The 26,249-nt window shown below is 32.0% G+C and overlaps 3 protein-coding genes across 3 annotated transcripts in view; 2 read left to right on the top strand and 1 right to left on the bottom strand.

Annotated features, from left to right (window-relative positions):
- LOC111049787 (mucin-2) overlaps positions 1-300 on the top strand; it is a 29,454-nt gene extending 29,154 nt beyond the window's left edge. Inside the window, exon 11 of the mRNA XM_039422928.1 lies at positions 205-300. Within this exon, the coding sequence (XP_039278862.1) occupies positions 205-300 (96 nt within the window). The remainder of the gene's footprint in view (positions 1-204) is intronic.
- A 14,562-nt stretch (positions 301-14,862) lies between these two features.
- Positions 14,863-26,249, top strand: part of LOC120350616 (probable phospholipid-transporting ATPase 4) — a 101,420-nt gene continuing 90,033 nt past the window's right edge. The window contains exon 1 of the mRNA XM_039424900.1: positions 14,863-15,162. The gene's annotated coding sequence lies outside the window, so the exon portion shown is untranslated. The remainder of the gene's footprint in view (positions 15,163-26,249) is intronic.
- On the bottom strand, positions 18,071-24,801 carry LOC120350295. The gene is made up of 5 exons (XM_039422927.1): positions 24,374-24,801; positions 23,690-23,761; positions 22,989-23,060; positions 21,248-22,600; positions 18,071-18,105 (listed from the first exon to the last, which is right to left on the bottom strand). Exons 1-5 carry the CDS (start codon positions 24,462-24,464, stop codon positions 18,071-18,073), a joined length of 1,623 nt encoding a protein of 540 aa, XP_039278861.1. The 5' UTR covers positions 24,465-24,801.

Here is a 26,249-nt window from a genome sequence, read left to right as displayed (position 1 = left end):
CTAGAAATTTTTTGTTGCGAATTCCATGTAGAATCTATGGTCTTCACTGTTACACCTTTTGTGGATTCTGTATAAATATTAGACTATGTTTAATTTTTGAAAGTGTCCTGTTTCATGCTTCGTGGTTGATTTCAACTACAGTAAATAAAACTATTCCCTTATTTGTATTTTGAAAGCTAATTATTATATTTGCTTGTTTGACAGTTGACTGCACAAGAGGAGCAAGTGCTCAACGTGTTATTGAATTCTCCGAGCTCAACCACTGCCAACTTGAGAGATCCACTTGATGAATCAATTTAATTCTTATCTTCAAATTTATACACTAGTCGAAATCCTTTATTTCCCAGATTTGTACTGATTGCCAAGTATTGTGTATAGTTGCAATTAGTTTTGAAATTACGTTTCTTAAAATGACTAATAGAAGTCACGGTGACAATGGAATTTCAAAGCTTTGAGCGCACCATAACCTCAATGTGCTTGGTTCACCCAATTATTGAGGTATTGGGTCTTTGGATGACTGGGAGGTACTACATTTACCGATGAAAGTCATACAATATTTATGCCATGAATGATAAAATGTTGGAATTTTTTAAAAGTGAAATATCAAAATGGAGCTATTAGATTATAGCAAAATAGTTTTGTACATTGCATATCCATCATATCTATTGCATATTAACTATTTAACAATTACTTTTGAAATTACGTTTCTTAATTTGGTAGGTGTTTTCAAACTGGCATGTATCTGATTTGAAACTTTTTTGGAACTCTTTTAGGAACTTTTGGGTACCTCACCAACAACTACGACGACAACAGAGGCCTCCAGTAAGAAAAACACACGGAAGCCTAAAACGTCTTCGACCACTCCCCAGCCCGCACCCACCACAACACAACGTACATTCCCTGGCCTGTCCGCCATTTTCCAGGTACATAACACAACTTTATTCCAATTGTGTAGATTAGCTCAATGGAGATTATTTACATTCATCAGTTGTCCAGATACATACGACAACTTTATTACAATATTGTGGATCATTAGTGATATGATTTAAGGAATGAGAGGTATGTTATACTATTTTCTTCGAATAATTAAGTTAGAAACACCTTAATCTACATTGTACCAAAAACTTTCAATGATTTACCCGATAATTGTGCTGAGTTGTTTAATATGTGCCTGTTGAAAAGAAATTTAAAAATTTGGTTGAATAATTACACTTTAGATGTAGCATAATGCAATTCATTACTAATGTATTGTATTGTTGTAATTCATTCCGTTCTATTTTTTGTATGTAAGTTCAAGTTGACTATACATTATAACACTTTTTGAGAGCTGAGCCAACAATTAATTAGTCAATATCATGATAATTTCAACTTTTAAGTAAATTCTTGTAAAAATAAAGTTCACTGATATATGTATAATTATATTTGAATTTACATGTTTTGTATATGGTACCTTGTCAAGAAGGCTATTGAGATTATAAGATTATGCTGAAGATTATTATAAAGATAACATTTTTTCACGCTATTATTTCAAAATTCAAAACTCAACTAACCTAAACAGAGCAGACGACCAAACACAAGCGGTGTCTATACTTGCATATTTAGCGCTTACGTGAGCTATAAAAACAAAGTAAGGCTACAAAGGCGAATCAGCTGATGAAAAATCTTTAAAATACGTGAGCATTTGCTCCAGAGTTCAGAAGCATAAGGTAAGAGTATAAGGTAAAGCTTATTCATATAGAAATGAGCAAATGCTTTTGCTTCTACCTAATGCTCATGAGCAAAACCTTATGCTCCATGCTCATGAGCATATTATCTGATTTTATTCATATGGCCCATTGCATTATATCAGAATAGTTTTGTATCTGTTTAGAATGACTGTGTGAAGATGTTTTAAGACTGACATTTATCTGATTTGAAACTGTTTTGTAACTTTTGTTAGGAACTTTTGGGTACCTCACCAACAACCACTACCACGACCGAGGCCTCCAGTAAGAAGAACACACGGAAGCCCAAAACGTCTTCGACCACTCCCCAGTCCACACCCACCACAACACAACGATCTTTCCCTGGCCTGTCCGCTATTTTCCAGGTACATAACACAACTTTATTCCAATTGTGTAGATTAGATAATTGGAAAATGTTTACATTCATCAGTTTCCCAGGTACATACGACAACTTTATTACAATATTGTAGATCATTAGTGATATGATTTAAGGAATGAGAGGTATGTTGTACTATTTACTTCGAATAATTAAGTTAGAAACACCTTAATCTACATTGTACCAAAAACTTTCAATGATTTACCCGATAATTGTGCTGAGTTTTTTAATATGTGCCTGTTGAAAAGAAATTTAAAAATTTGGTTGAATAATTACACTTTAGATGTAGCATAATGCAATTCATTACTGATGTATTGTATTGTTGTAATTCATTCCGTTATATTTTTTGTATGTAAGTTCAGGTTGACTATACATTGTAACACTTTTTGAGAGCTGAGCCAACAATTAATTAGTTAATATCATGATAATTTTAACTTTTAAGTAAATTCTTGTAAAAATAAAGTTCACTGATATATGTATAATTATATTTGAATTTACATGTTTTGTATATGGTACCTTGTCAAGCAGCCTCTTTGAGGTTCGCTTAAGGTAGCTTATTTATTCAATAAACGTTTTTTCTATTCTATTCTATTAGATATTTGGAAAATATTAACATTCTTTTGTTAAATCCTTTTTTATAGTAGGCCTATAGATGAACTCCTTGAGAATGCAAATTTCGTTTAGTCATTCAATTTATGTAGAGGCTGTAAATTGTTACCTCGTCTGTATTCATACACTTATGGTGTTTATATATGATATATGAATGTCCTATTTATTAATTTTACTGCACATGTTATTGACATAACATTCCTAATGTTAATTGGCGTGAAATGTCACTTTCGACTCTGATATGTGTGATATATTATATTGTATGATGTTATATTATTAGCTGTATAAACTTGATGTTGTCTGTGTTCAAAATGAATTTGATGACAATAAAATTCTATTCATTAATCTATTCACTAGTTGCCGAGGTACTTATAGAAAAACTTTATTACAATAGTGTAGATTAGAAGATCATTGGAGAATATTCACATTCACCAGTTGCCCATGTACATAGGAAAACTGTAATGTCATATTAATTGATTTTTCCCATTGCAGAGACCCAGAGGTGGAATACTGAGATCACTTGGAAGCAATACAAACCTTGGGGATGCTGAAGATCCGGTTTGTTCTATTTCATTATTATTATGATTAATAACAGAAGGCAGTTTACACAGACGGTGTCAATGATTAGATCATTTTTTAGGTCCAAGATGGACCAAAGCCAATGGCTGACTTTGGTTGCAATGAAAAATCACTTTGTAAGTGATGAAATTAGTAAATAATAATAAATATTTTTATTTCCATATTTGCTTGATATAAATTTAGAAAAGTCAATGAACTAGACTGTAACGAATTGAAAGTTAACATAAAAAACCCATATTACAGACAGCAGACTGTACACAGTGTCACCTTAGTAAAAATACAGAGATAAACAGTTAGAAAATACAACAACTTCTCAAGTTCTATTGAAATAAGTGTCTTTAGAAAAAGGTGTTGAGCATCTCTCATGTTTAGAACATTTCTCATAAATGATTTTATTACTTACTTTTATTTTTACGAATGCATTTAAAAACAATACTGAAAAATAATACTAAGGCTAGCCATACCTGCAGGCTTGACTGCTTTCCTATTACAACTTAGTAGTAAATTAATAAATTGTATTTGCACATAGTAATTGGTTAGATGAAATTCAATTTTTCAAATAAATAAATACATTTCACTGTCGTAAGTTAAGTGATTGGACGACACGACTGAGTTTTTAAAAATTGAAACTTTATCAACACTACAACTACAGAAAATACCGAATTAAAGAATTTCGGGAGCCGAGTGCTCTCGTCAAGAGTTTGAGTAGAACTAACTGAAAATAATTAATTGAGACATGAAGAAGACAATGCATATTCAGCTATATTCTATAACAATAGGGTTGTATACTACTACTATAGATATTTAACTGTAGACCAATATAGGTAATTGACAAAGTCATAGTAATACAATGACAAAGTGATAGTTTAAAGTCACAAAGTAGAATAACATCAAGTAGAATCGAAAAAACTCTGTCACACAATAGAAAGGTCTCAAAACCAGCCACTCAAAAAGTAACTTTTTAAAATAACAATATTTTCTCAATATTTAATATCCAATGGCAATTTATTGTAACATCCATCTATTCAACTATTCAATTTCCACCAAGAAGCACAAATTTCAAATTGAAAAATATTCTATTGTTCTGTCGTTAGTCGGAGCCCAGTGATCAGCCACAGCCACCTCAGCAAGGACCTCTCGTCTCGGCAGCCATCAGTATGAGTCGAGCCGTGTCTCACTTCATGGGCCTCATCATTCAGGTATTCTAAAAATTGAATTTAACAAAACGCTATTAAGGTTTGTTGATGTTGGTCGCTATTTCAAAGAGCAAACCTCAATGGAATCACTGACAAAATGCAGCAATCTTGCTTTCAAAAATAAATCATGAAGGTTTTTTGATATTGGTTGCTGTTCCAAAGAGCAAACCTCAATGGAATCCATTGACAAAATGCAGCAATCTTGCTTTTAAAAACAATTCATGAAGGTTTTTTTTATGTTGGTCGCTATTTCAAAGAGCAAACCTCAATGGAATCCACTAACAAAATGCAGCAATCTTGCTTTAAAAAAATTCATGAAGGTTTTTTGATGTTGGTTGCTGTTCCAAAGAGCAAACCTCAATGGAATCCACTGAGCATTAATCATGCTCAGCTCTGCCGATGCCTTACTCACAATAAATTCGCTTCAAGTCATGTGCTTGGATTGCAACCTGCATAAATCAGTTCATTCATCACAACTAATATGATAGTAAGGGTCGTTTTCTCCAAAGTTGGTTCAACTATTAAACTAGTTTAATCAATGTATGGTCGCATTCTCTATTATGTGTTTTAATTTGGACCCCCTACAGCGGTCCGTAAGTTGCATCTTAGGTGCTGGATTGTATTTTCCTTAATAAGTAACATTGAATTTATTTTATTGATTTTTTTTGCCAAAAATCACATACAAATACTTGTACAATACAATCATTAGAGTATGCAATATACAATTAACTACAAATAGACATTGATTGTAACTTGCACAAAAATAATTATCAATGTAATATTCGGCACTGCCAACATAAGATTCAACATTATATTTGGTTTGTGATTCGTTACTTTGCAGTTCTGTATATTATATACTTGTTTATTTGTTTTTGATATGCATGTATCTTACATTTTATGTGTTAAGCTTATTGAGAATAAAACTTCATTCATTCAATTGAGTTATGGTTTAAACTCGAATATCAGTACAACTTTTTTGGAGAAAGCGACCCTTTATCGTATGTATGGCCTTACTTTGAATCTTTTCATCATTCTCAATTTTTATTCTCTGAGGATTGATATATTATTCATTATTCGTATAAAAATGTAATTTGAGAAAAGTTTTCACATCTAAATTATTTATTCCACCTAAATTTCTCTACAAGTAGTAAGACTAGGGTACCAATTTCCTTGTACTCTAACTAAGCAAACAGAAAATTTTCTGTTCCAAGTTGAGAATATTAGAGCAATGATTGAATATGTTTCTGTTCTGTTATTTATTATTTAAAAATTAATGCTATTGAATGGAAAAGATAACCACAAGTCACAAGTACTTGCACCCACTCATTTCTAGTGAGATTCTGGTTATAAATTCAGTGGAAATGATAGGAACGCGTTGATGCCAATTTTTCGATTCTACCGCCTTCTACAGTATATAACTGTAATTCAAGTTCTCCCGGTATACCGTTGATTCTTGTTAATAATTGTCGATTCTATCTCATATTTCATTCGTCAAAAAAATATTCTTGATTCTTCTTCAAATATTCTAATATCATGATATTTATTCAATTAATGAGATAAAATATTCTGTTAGTTTATTTTATTTCTTCATTTCGTGGAAACGATTTGGCAACGATATGGAGCTAGAAAAAAGGATGGAGTCAGTGTACCTAGAATTGACATCGATTCATTGTATTAATGTATTCTAGATTGGATGGAGTTATGTGCTTTGTATAATGACAGACAAGGATAGCAAACCAATATTAATCAGGTGCTGACTTTATAAAATGAATCTCACTATAATAACAGCATTCGTTCTATTCTATTAGTGCTATTCATTGTATACAGTTGATATTGAACATTATAGTACATTCATTAGTACATAGTACTATATAGTACATTCATTTTATGTAATGTGATTTCATTTTTCCCTTCAAACTTCGACATTCATTGAATAGTTTTCAATGTGGATTATTTTTGCATTATGTAACGTTCATATTTCTCAATCATCAGACTTGAGCATTAAGTTCTATCGACATCATTCATAAACTTGACCATGATTGCAAGCTTTTGACCATCTAATGCTAATACTCAAAATATTCATAAGCTTTACATTGAGATTTCATGAATGATTTTGCCTTGAAAGAATGCTGAAATGGTTTTTGTTCAACAATGTCTTGATTTACATTAATTCATGTGTGTTAATCTAGGCGCCTGCTTCACCCGATACTAATCATACTCCTACATTCTCTTACTTATTACCATATCAGTTTCATATTGTGATCAGGTCCCGATTAACGCGGTCAAATATTTTTGCCCAAATTTTATCAACGATTTTATTCCCTAATAGTAATTTTATTACTGCCTAAAAAGCAGTCGTTAAGTCATGTCAGAGGCCCTGAAATTGATCAGTTGCGTCCTGAAAACTCTGACACCAGACCTGAGCCAGCCAGGTCACTCGATATTATTATTGTTCTCTAATGAATTGAATTTTCATTTATTGCTTTCATACAGTGTTTTATTACAACATTTGAAAAATGTTCTGTGAAAATAAACAGCAATTAACGGGGTTAAAAAGAAAGTAAATGTATTTCCTATATTGGACTGTTAAATACTAATGATAACTATATGACCTACTACAATATCGTCGATTTTTGACCAAATATTTGACCGAGCCATATATAGGTCCCTTATAACTGATGACTATTTCAATAAAAAAGTCTAGTTTTAAACTGATCCATTAGTTTTTACCTATCTCAAGAATCTGGAATATTGTAATGCTGTGAATTTAATTAGAACGGTTAATGAAGGAAAGAATGTGAAGTAATAAAAAGTCATTCAACCCTTTCCTCGTCAAAAGAACATTTTTTTCTTTGGATCAACCAAGATTTCACTAATGAAAAAACCCATTTCTATCACCTAAAAAGCTAGTCACTATTTCCAAGATTCTTCAAAAACAAGTACAAGTTCCTACAATCTCTGAATTTGAAAATATACTTATCTCTGAATGAATTCAATATAGGTTTCCTACATTATGTAATGCATAATGAAGATACTTTATACGTGAACCTCAGTTATTTAAGGATATTAAAATAAATCCATTATTCATACACATAACATCGTGGGTGTTCAACGAAAATGCACAAGTCTAATTTTCCCAAACTTTGACTTCTTATTAGTTTTTAATTAATTCTATACGGTAATCTATGATTGTTAAATAATCAATTATCAAACAAGTGAAGAATATTTAATTTCTTGCACTATGAAACTATTTTGTGAAAAATCATTATAAGAAAATTATGATTGATGTTAGAAATTGATTTCCTGAAAAATTTACTTTGATGGACTTTCCTTGTATGCCAACGAATTTTTTTCTCAATACCCTTTCCATAGTATCCAATGTATCCCCTATAAATTGGAATATTTCACCCAATTAATTTGCATCTGGTATAAAAGATATCACGAATTAATAATGTTCATGCATGTGACTGAATAATGCATGTTTTGCAGAGTATCATTCCGACATCTCGCTGGCAGTCATAGCTTCAGAGTCATTCATCGCTTTCATAGTAAAGGTATCACCATTTCATTTAATCATTTATTGCTATATTATATAACATCATGATTATATTACATTATAGATTGAGTTTTCTCAAAATGATTATTTGTTTTAGTAGTGATAAACTTAGTGCCGGTTGCACAAAAGCTGTTTGAATTTTAATCGTGATTAATGCCATGAGAACCAATCAGAGAAGGCTTTTTCAAAAAGAAGGCTTCTTATTGGTTCTCGTGAAATTAATCACGGTTAAAATTCAACCGGCTTTTGTGCAACCGGGCCTCAGTGTCTCAAAGGTAAGTGATTTCCAATGAATGATTACTCTGATATTCTATCGGAACTAGTCACAATTAAAAAGCTTAAAGCTGGATTTCCACATATCAGTGACAGTGAAAGTGAACCGGCATAGTGAATAATATATGATTACCATGAGTTCTGATTGGACTGTTCCCACTCGACACGGCCGACTGAGTATGAACAGTTCCATTAGAACGTATGAGAATAATATTCTCAATGTACCGGTCACTTTCAGTGTCACTGATATGTGCGATCCAGTTTTATGCTTCCTTTATGTGTAGCTAAGAAGTTCACTTGGATTATAATATACAAGCTTAAAGGGTAAGATTATGTCAATATAAATAGTACTCTAATATACACTATTTCTTTTAGCTATATTGAGGTCCACGTTATAATGGTAGTGTTTAATTAGCAATGATATTGCTATCCTTGTCTATCATTCAACAAAGTGGATAGCGCTATCTCGCTTTGCTCTGTTGCCAGATCGTCTTTTAAAAATGTAAAATTAATAATCAATTAACAAAATATTTCATCTTAGTTAAGAAAATTCATTATGAAGTTATTGAAAAATATAATTTCTTGCTTAATAAAATAAAATTGATTATTTTAAACGAGAATGAACAGTTAATATTACATCAATAAACCTGTATCAGCTACCGTCTATAGAAGGCATTGACAAGACAGAGGATCGGCAACGTTTTTCTCCTATCTTTCTCCACTGCCACTATAACGTGTACCTCACTATAGGTGAGACCATTTTTGTTAAAGTATATTAATTCTGCAAAATAGCTTGCAGCAAGTGTGTAGCCTACACGTGGCTGCTTATGGAGAAGTTCAAATTCATCGAATCTTGTCGAGATGGCTGTTTGAAGTATTTCAAGCAAATTGTATCTAGCTTATCGAAGCTTTATTTTCATTGACTTCATTCTACAGGGTGTTTGAAAAAGAACTCCCTAGTTTTAGGCATAAATTCAATGTGTATATTAATGGAAAACTTCATCATCAACAAGTAGCCTACATAAAATGAAAGAGAGAATCTTCAAGTTTTGTTCAACATCAGTACACTTCAACATGGGATCCATTTGTTGCCCTGCACACGTCGAGACGATATTTAAGTTCTCGCCATATATTCACCAACATATCAGGTGTAATTGTCCCAACCGCCGTGGCGATTCTTTCCCGTAAATGGTTTATGTCTTGGATTTTTTCACTGTACACAACATTCTTTATGTGTCCCCAAAAGAAAAATTCCAGAGGGGCTTAGTCCGGGCTTCGTGGTGGCCAAGCAATTGGGCGAGCTCTCCCTATCCACCTTCCCGGAAAGCGAGTGTCAATTGAAGGAACTGTTCCCTGCCGCCGTCTTAAGGTCAAGCAGGTCTGCCAACTGCAGGTGGGGGGCAAAACTTGGACAGTTGCTGAATCAAACACTACAAACTAGAATAGTGTATATCACTTTTTACAGATTCTATGACACATCAAAACTAGGGAGTTCTTTTTCAAACACCCTTGTATTGTGGAAAATTTATGCAAGAATAAATGGGAAAATTTGAAATATCTAGCTCAAATCTCCAAGGTACCGGTACAGCATTTCTTAGGCTTTGTTGCACAAAAGCCTGTTAAAGTCTGACTTGAACCTGTTGTTTTCATTGACTTATTTGCACTGTATTCATTCTATTGTAGAAAATCTGTACAATAATAAATAGGGAGATTTGAAATATCTAGTTCAAACTCCCAAGGTACCTGTACAATATTTCTTAGGCTTGATTGCACGAAAGCCTTTTAGAATCTTAATCATGATTAAAATATGGAGAAAATGCTACGATAACCAATCAGAGAAGACGTTTTTGAAAAGAAGGCTTCTCTGATTGGTTCTCTTGACGTTTAATCACGGTTAAAATTCAACAGGCTTTTCAGATTTTCATAGACTGAAAAATAATTTTTCTCAACTTTTCAACTACACAAAAAGATTTTGGAAAATCTCTTCAAAACTAAATGTTGAAATTTGAAATCTCTGGCTCAAATTTGCAAGGTACAAGTTTTTTTAGATTTGAGGACCTATAAGATGGTTTCAATTCAAAAAGAATTATTCATTTATGTAGAGTATGGCAGATACACAACACATATAAAGCTCATGAGTCTCAAATGCCTACATAATTATATACACTGTATATTTTCAATTACTTCAAGATGTTGTGTAGTTTTTGGTCAGGAGAACATAAGTTTGTCTGACCGCCATTATTTGCTAGTCCACTTAGCGTTACCCAATGTGCACCATGGAGGCGTACTAGCGTTACACATATTTAAGTAAGAAACTGATTGCTGGGACAATTTTAAGGTTAAAGAAGGTTGAAACTCAATTTTCAATTTCCACAGAAAAAAATTCAAAATTATCGTCACTATTACAATAATATTCAAAATTGCTTCAAATTGTAATTTATCACATAAAAACAATCCAAATATACAATTTCTGTTTGAAATTTGTTCCCAAAAAAACATTATCCCATGGTATAGTGCGTTTATGTTCCAAATTTCACTGTTAACTCAAGCCGATAGTCCTTGTAGTTTTTTTTTTGTGAAGCTATGTGACTATATAATATAAAAATATTTTTAATACAAAACATAATGTTTCCTTTTTTCAACCAGGATGCAACTCAGCAGCTAGAACAGTACTTCACAGAGCGTCTGCGAGCTTTGGGTCTACAGCAAGTGCTAGCTGCTAATGGTAATGCCACAGCCGGCTGATTACTAGTCTCCAAGCGGAATGAAGTTGTTCTCTCTTCGTATAGAGGTTATCGAATTAATGATGGCCAAAGCTGCATTCCAAGACTGAAGTGAGATCTTCGAAAATACTGGAAATTTCCTCTTGGGAGAGGATAGGCTCAAATAATTGAAGTGAAATTAACATTTATGATATATTTCAAGCTATAGATAAACGAACTTATGATTATATTATTTCAAGCTGTAGATAAACTTACGGTACTCCGACTTGTTTCAAATATTATTAATAATCTCACTCACACTGCGTGTAGAACTTATAGATAACTATAGCGAAATTAACGTGAACATTATCAAAGAGGCATCAGTAGAAGGAGGCTACTATAACTCATATTTGTCATGTATTCGAAAAATTGTCGGTATACCGTACTTTCAATAGTACAATATTTTCTCTGATAGATATTCTTTGCCGTTATTATGAATTGAAAATACGTTTTTCTGATCGAGATTTGAAACATTAGATTTCTAATTATGTGTAAAACCATTAAAATAGTGTGATTGATGAATGAATAAATAAGATGAATATTTTGTTATTGGAAAAATAAGTAAACTTACAAGATCAAAATAGTTATTTTTCCCTTATGCTCGAACAGAAAGATTGTCAATGTCTGCCAAAGATCTATCAAAAAGACTCTTTGTTTAAGGAATATAATCTGACACCACATACAGAACTTTAAAGCCAAAACTATCTTACGAATAAGTTAATGTGGTGGTCTTCATTTTATACTGTCCTTAAACTTTTCAGGTTACAAGCAGACATTTGTAGTATTGATAATTAATTATTGTTAATTTATTATACTTTCTATCTCGATATGTTTCAAAAGTAAGATGAATGTTGTGTGCTATGTAGAATTGTTATTGTTGTTATGTATATAATCAAGTTATTTGTGATTTTGTATTGTGAGCGAAAGTTTGTATTGAGTAATTGTAATTGTTACATAAATAAATGTAAATATTTATTAAAACCATCAATTCTTTCGCCCCTTCTTCTATAATCTAAGTGAACCATACTGTTGACTTTTAAAACATATTCAAATGTTTTGTGAACTAAACTCGAACCAGAGCTTAATTTGTGCCGGAACACACCAAAACGGCGTTCCGGTACCTCCAAGGGCGACCGGAACGTAACATAGTTGCAGCTAAAAATATCAAAACTCGCGTCCACACGCATGTGAATGAGTAAATATGACCGTCCGGGGAGAAACCGTCCATTCTTGAGGAACCTCCCATTTTCAGAAAGCTACTTTCTGTAATAAACAGTATTGCAGTGCCCAACGGCCCAGTGCTGAGTGTGAACGAGGCTTCTCAGCAATGAACTTAATTATGACGTCCCTTCGATCTCCCCTTTAATCACGGTCTGTGATCTTCTACGCATCCGCCACCTGGAACCACCTGTGGCAAGATACAAATCTGAACGTTACGTTAGGTCTTGGCTGGCAAGAGGACACCACTCTGCTCTCGACACAAACTCAAAAAGTCGAAGTGAGCAAACTTTTAATGAAGACAGTATTGTGCTGTGGGAAATATTCTCTTAAAACTGTTACTTCCAAAAACAAACTAGGCCTACTCTTCCATTTTCTGTCTTGAATTTTGACAGTTTTGTAATAATTTTGTAGACATAAATAAAAATATTACAGTTTATCTTTTAAGCCAGTTTTCATTCTCATTTCTCTCCCTTCTTAAGGTTCTGGCAATTTATAGTATTATCCTCTACCATTTAATTTGATCTGTATTTGTTGCACGTTTGATACTGGGTTTTAAGGCTGAATTCAGAGAATTTTTCCGAGGGTGGTCCCCCGGACCCCCTTCCCTTGGAGGGTATTCCAAACCCCCTGTAGTGGGGCCTGCCAGAGTTCCGGCACCTCAAAATTCACAAATTAAGCACTGACTCGAACTAGAAAATATCTAGAGAGGAAGGATCTATGCAGTATTTATTTAGTAGCCTACATCATAATCTCTAGGATGTAATAGAAATTATTTAATTTTTGTTGGTAGATGAAATTCCTTTTTTTGGTAGACAACTCTTATTTGTCTATGATAGCAGATAACTCACCTCAAATTTGTTAACTAACAAATAGGCTACACTGTAACTTATTGGGAACACTACTGTGCCATGTTTATGTATCGGTCTCAATAAGAGCGATATATGTACATTAATAATATATTACATTATATACGGTAATTCAATTATCAGCTAGCTCTCAATCTTGACCAATCACATAAGACATAAATTAGGCTTACTATTTTTTTTTTAATTTATTAAAACACACAAAACAAAATGACAAAGAATTACAAAACAAATAAAATACAATAAAATGCTACAAATATAAAAAAACCATGGGCTATGTGGTTGGGTTTGTTGGATAAGAGAAAAAAAAATTATTACAGTTTGGTATTTTAAGGCTGTTTGGTAAACTTTTTCTATTTAAATTTGATAATCTCTTTCAATATAATTGTTAAGATCATTATAAGAGTGAGAAAAAGTTGCAACTGAAATTTTTAAATGGTCTAATAAGCGAGTTTTGGGCTGTTGAAGTGCTAATTTTTCACATTCCGTTTTCTTTCCAGATCATAAACGGTTTCGATTATATTAACAGAACTTCTCTTAAAAATTCAAAAATGTATCCTTCCGAACCAATATATTGTTCTGCAAATTCACTGTCATATTTAGGCTATTATGTGCTGTGTGCATTATATTATGCTGTGTACCGTATTTTATTGTGTTATAATAGGCTAGGCCTACCAACGATGATGCAATATTCTTGGAAAAATGCAAGTAAGATAATAATAATCGCAGAGATAGATTGCTGGTGCACCAGTCATTTTAATAGAAACATAGGGCCTATATACTTAAAGGCTCGTATTACACTCGGCCATCAGTGAGACACCAAGATGAAAGACTATAAAGACTTTATAGAGCCCTACAAAAAGAGGTGTAGAAGCGAGTTGCGTATATTAGTTTTTATGCGCTCATTACAGAATACTAAGGCGACTAGGGGCAACAATCCTGAATCCTATATTCCTGGCATTTTAGATTGCTTTACACACAGCCCAATGTAATATCAGTCTGAGAGTTGAGAAAGAGTGTATTGATTTGATCGAAACACTCATCTATATCTGCAAACATTCATCGAACAAAATCAGTTACATTGAACCGGATAGGCATGTTACTTTGACATGAAAAGCGCAAGCAAAACTAGAAGAGACAAACAAAAACTTCAAATTATTTATCAATAAAAATGGGTTATACGTTTCTAAATTGCTAATAATTATAGTAAAAGTAAATTCGTATGGCTTTGTTGGTGGGGAGTCCCTTGCGGGAATGTTCCACCGCCTGAATATATAATTTGAGCCGTCAATGGGCCTTACGACTGTCATACTTCAGCCGGGACCGACAGTTTAACGTGCCCATCCGATAACACGGGAGTGATCTGGTTAAAAAACTTTTGGTTGTGAGAGGGGTTGAACCCGGGATCTCTATGCTGCTACGCAAGCACTCTATCCACTAGACCATGGATCACTCCGCTAATAATTATTCAACTTATTAACTAAAACAAACAATTATTTTTTAATTTTGTATTCTACAAAACGAATGAAGGTAAAAAAAAGATAAATTAATATTTGAATCGCGCGCTATTAGTCCACTGCTTTCATGATTCATCAGTGACGTATGATGATCATCTGATCATGTCATGTGGTCTGTAATGCCATATTGATAGTATATCTATATTGCATTACTGTTCATCCTTTGCATTGTTGTGAAAGTAAATTAAAATGTCCTATATCTATATTTTCATTTTCCATTTTGAAGTTTGTCGGTTATCCTTGTATTGCAATTTGGAAGATTATAAATTGTTTAATACTATTCAAATAAAATAAATATTTATTGTTAGTGAAACATTAGTTGTAGAAACCGCGTAGTTGTTTTTAAAACTTGAACGTCGTGTAAATTTGCTCCTGAAAGTTCAAAACTTCAAAGCAAAGTGAGGCAAATAGCTTCCACCGTGGATGTTTTTCCTGAGATGGTTAATTCTCCAAAGAGACATTATGAAGAATTGGACAATTTAGTAGGTGAGTACCTGTAATTATTTTGTCAAGTGTTCTATTTTTAAAATGGTCAATGTATTTTGTCTTGGTTTGAAAAACTTAGTTTCAAGAAATAGGTTATGTTGACATCTTACCCTGGAGTTTGGTTATGTTATGCATCCTAGTATAAGCAAAAATAATCTAAATTTTGTGAAGATTTCTGGTTTTTATTTTATTTTTACAATAAAACTTGATAAAATGCGCTCAAAATCACAAATTAATGCAATGGCTTCTACCTACATTCTATAATTTTCAAATTTAAAAACTTTTGAATCTAGGTTAAGTTCTGTTCCTTCTTATTTTTCACTTTTACTGATAACAAAAATTACTCTACCCTTTGTGATCGCCCTTAAAATTTTGTTACTAAATTTACACTTTACTAAAGAAGTCCCTAGTTTTATGATTACAATAAAAAAATATGTTAAATATGTAAAGTAGACAACTTTAATTTATTTTAAATAGCCTAGCCTATTTTTTCAATGACTTTCTATTTTCAAACCTTCAAATCAATAACTTTTTCTGATTCATAATAATAATAATAACACATTTTTTTGAAATCATTTAGCCTAGATCTATTATTCTCTCTCAAGATAACTTGATTTTATTTGATTTTTATTTTCACCATATTTGTTAATTTCAAAAGATCCTAACTCCTAGGTAACCATCTAATTTGCATAGAGGACCTCATCATTGTGAGATATAGGAACGTTTGCACAATGGTAGTTTCAACTGAATTGAATTAGCTGGTGGCTTGAACTCAAAATAAACGACACTGTAACAAACGAGACTTGATAATATTATTGTTAATCTATTCCAAATTGATACCATATTTGGCTTAAACTGGCACTGTGTGAACGGCCTCAATATAATAAAATATAATGCATATTCAAGCTATATTCTTTCAAGTCAAGTGAACCTTTAAATTTAACATTTTTTCCACTGACTATATTTTTTGATTGCTTCGATATTGGACCTCCAAAAAGTTAACTTTATTGACATTAAATGACGTGAGTTATGGATACAGTATCTCATTTAGTCGTACAATTATTTATTCATTTTTTTAGTCGTACAATTATTTCTACAGTTATATGAGAAGGCATAACAGGCTTATGCCCAAAACTGTCCCTTTTTAATTTTATACTACAGTCCTGAATCATGAGAATAGTTCCACGAGTGCAGAATTATTCATCTTAATAATTTTTATTAGATGGCAGAATTTTAAAGTCATTGAAACACATACACACATTAAAAGTATTTATCATTACTTTTTCTAATGAAGGTAGTTTTAAGACTTTTATCTACGTTTTAGATGATGTTGTCTGTTGAGCTAAATATACAACTTGTATAAAAAATAATAGAAATTGTCTCAACTACATATTCATAATTAAATTATATTTGAGGAATTAGTTTTGGCTTTTCCATCATTATCAGAGACATTTATCATAGATTTATTGATAGAAACAACCAAAACTAGTTTCTGAAAATGTCTTTTAATAAGTGACTATGTCCATTGACTGTGACTGTGACTGTGAGTATTGACTGTGACCATTGCAAGTCGTTAAAAGTAAGCATAATATGGAAACTTCAAGAATACATCAACTTAGATTAGTCCTACTTGAAATTCACTGATTGCTAATACTGCAATTACAAAAATACTAGTGCAGAGTGATACTACTCTAACAGGTTTTTGAATTCTTTAATAGTAGGCCTATAAACACGTGTAAACTTTAATATAATTATTGCTACATATAAGCGGGGCTAAACCATAGATTATTCTCCCCCCCCCCTAAATTTGAAAAAATGAGCTTCTTCCTCCGATTACACAACAATTTCGTCATTAGTCATTTTAAACACTGCAGACCTTTTTTAGGAACCCCCCTCCAAGTTTGCCCCTAAGAATTTCAAGTTCAGATCCCCTCACCTTCTGGGCTCCCCTGAAATATCCCTAGAATTTGTTGAAAATAATGATCTAATAATTAAGTTACTATATATTTTTTCAAGCATACATACGCTCTTTCATGCGGAACTGACGTTTCTTGATATGCTTCATCAACATTATTTGTGTTTTAAAACATAATTTTTCCATAATATTTAACCGATAAGATTCGTTTCAAGGAATGATCAACAATTGATTTCATAAAAATTAATTCAATGAGAATCATAAGCATTATCTTAGGTAGTAGTCTAGATCTAATAACTAGATTAACGTTTTCTTGGAGAAAATATTAATTTATTCGAAGGTCAAAACTACATAATTCAAGAAATCAAGAATCAATAAAAGGTAAAGAAAAATGCTTTCCAATTCAGTGTGATCTTGCTATAAAAACCTAATTAGAATAAACAAATGCAAATAAAGTGCATGACAGAAAGGTTGAAGGTCTGCCACCCCCTGCAATATTGCTCATGAACATTCAACACGAATACAATTTAATGAAATAGTGCACAGTAATATTCTTGTCACCTTCTTTTTATTTGTTAGCAGTTTTTCTTAATATCTGAATGAATGTACAGCGTGACAAAATCCATCTCAATCCAATCTGAATCACAGGATACAAGAAATATCTAATCATTTACTGTACTTACTTCTAAATACTATTTTATTCAGCAATCAGTACTCACTAGCCTCCATCTTTAATTCATCTTTATTGGGAAAATTTCATTCGTGCTGTAAAACATTTCAACAATCTTCACTTTTTGAAGGTCAATTGTCAATACAATTTAGAATTGGTTTCAGTTTCCAAATTCTTGTAGCTTAGTAGCTCTTGGTTGTATCTTTTATTTTTCAGTTTTCACTTCATTTTTAGCACATTTTAATAGTAAAGTAGAAAATGTTCCATTAATATTCCATTGTTTTATTTTATCATTAAATAAATAAATAAATAAGCTTTATTTGTCATAAGGGCCATGATCCATACAAAGAGTTGCACACTAACACAATACATAAATTACAATTACAACATCAACACAATTGAACAACTCCTCTTCGAATTCTGGATAACACTATTGAAATGAAATAGCTCGATGTAGACTCCTTAAAATTAACAAGAACACAGATTTAAAGCTATCAAAATAATTGATTGTATATGGGGGAGTAATTTTTTACATGTCACCGTGACATAAAAAGCTTTACTAGTAAAACAATACACGATCTTTCAGATATTGATTAGACATTACAACAACAAAAGATAAAAACAATAACCTGCTCCTCAAAAGCACCAACAACTTTTACTACAACCTGTAAAACAACCCTTCAGTTCCAACAATATTTATGATTATCAATGAACAATTACAATTACATTTAAAAACAAAAAAATAAAAGATCATCCCGTAGTCTCTAAGATGTAATTTCGCACGTTAATAGCATGAGTAATATATTTGTAAATATCTCTTATTTTTCAATTTTTCAATTCTATTCATATTTTCAGTCAACTTAGGAATTCTTTTAATTTAATTTTCAATTCTATTCCTATGTTCAGCCAATCTAGAAATTCTTATCAATCTGCAGTGCTGAAATCATCATGTTGAAAACTTTCTATTATTATACTGATTTATTGTTTCTCCAACCATAAGATATTCACCAAATCATATCATATAATATTTCATCATTTTTACTTGAAAAATTAAAACATTAAATTTATTGAGATTCGATTCCACAGACTGTGAAAGAATATTGTTTTTTATAATAATCCTGAACTTCATCTAATGTTCTGAAGAAAGCGACTTTTAAAATTACCCACTAAAATTTGGACACTTCCTTTCCTCGATTTAAATTACAATTCTTTTTTCCAAAAGTGTACAAAAACTGTAAAATTTGCGCTATGAATCAATGTATTGTTAATTGTTAGTGCTACCTACTGTTTTTTTAAAAATCAGCTAAGTTTGTAAAATCGATAGGACTGGACTTTTTGTACAGAAGAAATTATTTGAACTATTCTCATTTTATTTATTCATTCATACATTCATACATAGGCTACAATATAATTCTCAACTATGAATGATTGGGATAGGAACAACAGGCTTGAAGCCCAAAACTGTCCTATTCCAAACTTAGATAGAAAGTGTCCAAGAATAGGTTATTTTTACACTTCACGATTTTTGTCCAATTTTGAGTCCAAAATATTTATAAACTAGGAATTTAGAATTTAGGAAAGTTGAAAACCAAATTAAATAAGAATACTCCATTAAATCATCACTAATAACTGAAGAATACTGTATTTATAACTGACAATTTTAAAACGTGAAAAGAAACTCAAACTTACTCCTAAAACAACAGCTTCCTATGATTTTAATTCAAAAAATCTATCATCATGCAATTTGACCCATACAAACATTTTTCAACAAATTGAAGCTTTCACTTGTATCACTGCCTTACAATATCAGGTCTCAGTAGCTATCTCTGGGCAGTAAATAACATTACAGCGTTGTAAGTGCAGGTGTTTGCAAAGTACATTAAAGAGATTTCCTAACGGTCTTAGTAGGGCGCCCTATATTTGTTGTCAAGCGTGATACTTCAACCTTATGCTTGCGGGTGGAGTCAGTACACACTTATTAAATCAACTAATCATTTTTTATGAGAAATATTGCTCCAGTTTTCTCTTTATGTTTCCACTTTTTATATTTTAAAGTGTAAATAAAAAGATATCTATGTTTTGCCTTTATAATTATTGTGGAGTGTCGTCTTAGACAAATAGACACATATGTCGTTTTAGACGACATATGACATCTCTTTTCTGTATAGGGCTACTTTTTATAAAAATAGAAAGACAAATAGAAATCTCAGTACCCTTTATGAGTTATTTAATCACAACATGTTTCGGACATTGATGCCATTTTCATTAATGGTATTTCATTAAAATGGCAACAATGTCCGAAACATGTTGTGATTAAATAATTCATAAAGGGTACTGAGATTTCTGTTTTTCTTTCTATGACATATGACATATCTCTGGTCGGCAGTACAAAGGTGTTAAGTCAAAAAATCTGATTTTCCAGTAGAGAGGAAAGAAGATTTCAAAAAATTCTAACACAAGACTTGAAACACATCAGATTCCAAAGTTAACACATTATATTCGTTTTTATCCACCATTCTGAATGGTACTGATGCATTTAATCAATATCAGATAGAATTTGATATTTATTCAAATTTTATGACTTAAGCCATTGGGAGCATCCATATTTGATGGATGATTGTTGACTTATGTCTAAAATACCAGATTCCTTGCATATAGATTAGATGAGGTAGATTGATCAAAATACTCTTTCAGATGAAAAATAGATTTATTTGATTTGAAATATTACTTAGTTTAATAAAAAAATAAATCAATTATTGTTCTCTTCATCATATTTACATCTCGCAGGTCTGGATCTATATCACAAGCCTGTGAAGCATGGGTTGTCAGACTCCTGTAAAATTCGTGGAATAGAGGTGGAATCAGAGGCAAAAGATCCAAAAGATCATTTTTCTTCTCCAAACTAATAGGTAAAATTCCGTTGTAGGATTTTTTACATGTGAATGACATAATGTTTTTCCCCCTTCTCTTGAAATTTATTCTTTTGAATGGTACATTTTCCCCTAAACTCTCTTTGTAACGCACAATACCCACTTCAGACTTCACATACTGGAACCATTGTATGTTGCGCCAAAAAAATTGCTCGTTCTCATCGTTTCTTTTCTTGAGAACTAAACCCTCTTTCAACAACTGGGAAAAGCTGAAAAAATGATCCTGCTTCATTTCGTGTACCACAAATGGATTCTTCTTGCCACATGACCGTACCAACTGGTACCAGTCATGTGGGTGGTAAATTGGTACCTGGGTCTTTTTCTTTCGTTTTTCAATGATTGAATGATCAACATCACATTCCATGTGAGTATGTCCTGAAACTAGAAATTTATGGTTGATTGTATGGATGTGTGGAAAATCAGATACAGCCTTCATAAACATGACAGATACGTGTGAGTTTTTGTTTTGGCCTCCACATGTATCTGAATAAAATGTAATTTCTTGCACAGTATGAGGCAATTCACTTATGTGTTGGTAGAGACAAGAAGCCACTTCATTAGCTCCCCTACCCGCAGTTGCTTCGTGCCACATATAATTGAAAGATTCTCCCGTTGCATTGTCATGTATTGTCAAATTGTAAGTCCAGAGCTGGCGTTTATAGAATGCAACTCCAGAGCAAAGAAAGGGCGTGGGTAGGCATTGCTGTAGATCAAAACTGTAGCACTTTTTAGTTTCATCAGCTTGTTCTTTGTCTTTTTTCTTGCAGATATATGCCAAATCAGCTTTTTCTTGATGAGCATTCAACTGACTTTCTACTTCGAGTTCTTCCTCCTTATTTCTAGACTCTTTGGCAACTTTCAGTTTCATGTGTAGAGTGTCACAGTTGTGACATGTATCAATGTGTGGTTTTTTGAAAGCAAGGTTGAAAGTCTTAAATTCCCTTGTGTATATTTTAATAGATACTGGATTATTGTGATCTTTCTTGTATAAATCGTACATTGTTTGAATGTTCAAGTGTGATGGAAGATAATTCTTGTCATTTGTACGCCTTGAATAGTGACTTTTATAGCTTGGGAATGATAGAATATGTTTTCTCACATAATTTAAAGATTCCTCAGTGGTTTTATTTGCAGGAGGAACAGTTTTACCACGCTTATCTCCAGTTATTATACCAGTAACACTGGATTTCTTCTTATCTAGAGTATATCTCACAAACCTGGGCTTCTCTCCTAAAGTCCCCAGAAAACATTCTTTGCATACAGTTTTACGTATGCCTTCAACTTCAAAGCAATACTGATATGTAATTTCTCGTTTTTTCTTCCCATTTGGTTCCCTTTTTCGACTAGTTTTTACTTCAGTTGATGTGACACACTTGGAGATAAAATCTGACCGTTTGTCTCTTGAACCCAATGACCAATATTCAGCAAAAATCTGTGATCGTAATAATGGATTAGGCTCTTCTAGAATGCGAAAACACTCATTTCTACATTTTCTCATAGGTTTTAGTTCTCTCTTACCAACTTCTTTTCCTGAAGTGCTAATGTATGACTGGCCTGTGTTTATCTTAATTGATCTCTCTTTCCTGAATGCCCTAGCCCATGGCTTAGTTTTTCCTCTATCATTCTCCGTTGTATTTTCAGAACCAGGAACTACCAATTCTGTTGATTGCTGCTTCTTGCGTTCATCGTTCAGTCCAGCTGTAGTTTTACTCGGAGAATCTTTACTCTTACCTTCGAAAAATTTGTTTACTTTAGATCTAGACCTAATAGAATATTCCTCTTCACTAGAATCACTCTCCTCCTCGGTTTTGTAATCTTCATCAACGTCTGTGTTGTCCATATCTTCGAACAATTCTTCTTCAGCCCACTCCATCAGCTCTGGCTCTATGTATCGAATTGGTGAAGATTCCACTCCTGGTTCCACTGAAAAAGATGAAATAAATTGAAATGATGTTCTAAATCTCTTATGTCTCATAAAGGACTGGTTACTTGCCAATTGAATATTTACTAAAATTTCAAACAAGATGAAGAATTCCATGAATACTTTTGCTCAAAAAGTGATGCCACTGCCAGCAATTGAACAATATTCAACTGTAACAAGCATTGTGCTTTACCATCAACTAGCATTACAATATTATTCAATTCATCTAATAATAGTGAATATTATTATCCAATTCATTTAATAATAGTGAAAATTATTATTTAATGTTTAAACACTGCTGAATTGTGAGAGCTGCAAGCATGAGTCAGGATAAAAAAGAATAAAGCCATCAATACATTCAATTTATATTGTGAATATTGCAATACCAACCTGACTCCATTACATGAACAGGCGATACACCCTCAAATAGCCCTTCTTGTTCCTCTTGTTCTGGTGGTGCAACTGAAAACAGAAAATATTTTTGTCATGGAATTGTAGCCCAATACAAAGAGTATACTTCGGTAATGAAATGTGAAGGAATGAAGTCATTATTATATTCGAATTTATTAATGAATGATTGATCATTTTATTTGTTCATGGATTAATCATTTTATTGTTTCAAGGAAACTCATGAGCAAGATGAGTTTAAATTGGTTGAGTTAATGCGATACATACCACAAAATATAGTTTGACTGAATTACACAGTCATACTATCAATGTATGTATCAATAGATTTTCAACAAATTTACAATTGAAGGTAACCACTACAAATTATAGATTATTATTCTCCACTGTATAACAAACGAAAACTCCCTTATCATAAAGCAAATATTTTATTAGAATATGTGTATTATTGTAGGTCAATATTTTTTTTTGTAATTTACATCACATGCATAGAATTCAATACCAAGAAATGACCAAAAATATTGGGGTAGATACAAATAATGAGTAAGTGGGAAATGAATCAGTGGGAAAGACAAGTTATACAAAAATAACAATCAAAGAAAGGAGATATACATCTGGGAAACATTAATTATAGATTAATATTCAAATTGATTAGTAATTTATACTGAGAATATTATAATGCCCACCTGATTCTATTAGATTATCCGGTGATAAATCCTGGGGAACCTTTTCTTGCACCTCTTGACCTGGTGGTTCAACTGAAAACAGATGATAACTTTTTGTACTGAAAATCAATTAGGCTAATATAAACATTAACTTACTTTCCAGCTATTAATTCTGTTATAAATCATAATCCTGTCATCACAAGTAAAAACTTCATCTTGTGGAGGTCCAATAGGTTTGGGTTTTGAATTGAGTAAGTTAGTATACTGTCTATTGTTTGACAATTTCTTGGTAGGCCTAATAGAAATATCTTTATTGCTATTAAATTCATTATATAAACATCGGCCATTGTCACTGCTAAATCAAAACATATAGGATTTGGTTTGAATTTAGTTGAATTTGCTGAATACATTAGGGTTTGCTGATGACTATCAAAATTTTCATTTTGTTCCATTCTACGAATAGCCTACTTAGCCAGAATGCAAATTTTCACGCATGATAATAAAAATTGAATCAAACTCAAATTTTCGATAAATCAGTCTAAATAGTAATAAAACCTACTTTAATCATTCATTGCGTTATTGTCACAGTTTTTCATACACAAAAATTACATATTTTGATGAAAATAATAGAATAGGCCTATTAGTATGTGTTCCAGAAAATTTCTTGTTTTTAATTCAATTTTGAAGTTAAAAAAATTTACTTACTTGATGATGAAAGGAGATAATCATTTGATACAATATCACATTTTTCTGCTGTTAAACACATATTCACCATCCTCCTCGCTCTTTCAGACATCTCGATTTTAATTTTATTGCAAATAATTAATTAAAAACAAATCAATTCCATACAGTCATGTTTTCCAAGCGCCCAATGTTCAATGCTCAATCTGTGTTATGTCACTGCCAGTATGATAATTCTACAAACGTCAGTGGTACCAACGTCACAAGTAAGACTTAAGTCTATTGTACCAAAAGGTGGAACGCGAGTGGTGCGATATAAATGCCATATGTTGACTTGAGACTTTTGTACCGCAATGGGAAATTCATCACAGATGATACTAATGTTATAAGTCAACTTAAGACGTTTGTACCATACTGTGAAATTTCTTTATTTCATGATGTGAGATGTGACTAAAATACCATCATCAATAACTCAGGTTATATTCTTAGTAGACTTATGCTGTTTGTACCATCTGAAAGCTAATTTTTTTCTACATTTTCCTATTGACATAACTCATTTTGACCAAAAATTGACTTAACACCTTTGTACTGCCGACCAGAGATATATCCTCTGTTGTAGATAACACTGAACTCTCTTGTTAGAATTTAATGAATTAGATCTGTTGTTAGTAATGGATGAGTCAGATATCAATCAGGAATACAAGACTATTTATTGTTTGTTTATGCAAAAAAGAGAAATTATTGCACTTATTTATTCTTCTTTATTATGAACTCGAAACTTCAATTAATTTTCTTGTGGTGAGGGGGTGTCTATGTAGCCTAAATGTCAAATCTAAGAATATAGATTTTTCTCTCCCTTTTATCAATTTTTTTAATTTTGTTCCTTTGTAATGTACGATTCTATAATTTACTATGTATACTTATATCGGCACCTACTGAAAAACCTTCGGGTTTAGTGGGACCTCCAATGTAAATATTTTGTTCAATAAAACTTGATTGATTGATTGATTGATATAGATTCCGGTGAAAAAACTAGAGAATTACTATTGAATCTCTAATTTTTCACCGAAATTTGTATTATTTATTATAATTTAGTTATAATAATGTGAAATATTTCTTCTATGTTCAGTTTCGAAGCATCTAAATTTGAAAATCGTTGTGAAAATACTTGAGGACTGAAAATTTGTGAATTGAAGAACTACAAGACTTAACGGACTATGTGCTATTTAAATTTGGGAGAGGAATAGCACAAGGTTATCTTATTTCTCCTCTCCCTATAATTTTGATAATATAATTATTGTATAAATGAATAAAGGATTGAAACTTACATAAACACCTCCCGCATCAAAAAAATAAATATAATTTAAGTTTCGAATTGATGAGAAACATTAAAATACTTGAAGATTAAGATACCTAAACATTAAATACTTAAATACTTAGACGTAGTGTCTGTTCCTTATTCTTATTATTAAGTTGAAAAAAATAAATATAATTTAAGATTTGAATTGATGAGAAACATTGAAATACTTGAAGATTAAGATACTTAAACATTAAATACTTAGACGTAGTGACTGTTCCTTATTCTTATTATTAAGTTGAAAAAAAAATGATGAGAAACATTAAAATACTTAAAGATTGAGATACTTAAACATTAAATACTTAAATACTTAGACGTAGTGTCTGTTCCTTGAATAGATCCTCTTTTGTTTTGCTTCAGGAGTCTACTATTACGAATCATTATTGGAAGTGAATCGCGAATGTCATGTTAGCTGGAAATTAACTAGGCTATGTTGAAACACAATAGGCTATGTTGTATACTCTATAGTCCCCACGAGGTGGCAGTCGTTTTGTCTTTTAACAATTTCAAAAAAGGTCAGCGCCCCAAAGACCTTTGGAAGGT

This window comes from Nilaparvata lugens, chromosome 3 (genome assembly GCF_014356525.2).
Source record: "Nilaparvata lugens isolate BPH chromosome 3, ASM1435652v1, whole genome shotgun sequence".
In the NCBI taxonomy this organism is placed as follows: Eukaryota; Metazoa; Arthropoda; class Insecta; order Hemiptera; family Delphacidae; genus Nilaparvata; species Nilaparvata lugens.
Note: the sequence above shows the minus strand (reverse complement) of the source record. Positions and strands in the feature narration are given on the sequence as shown.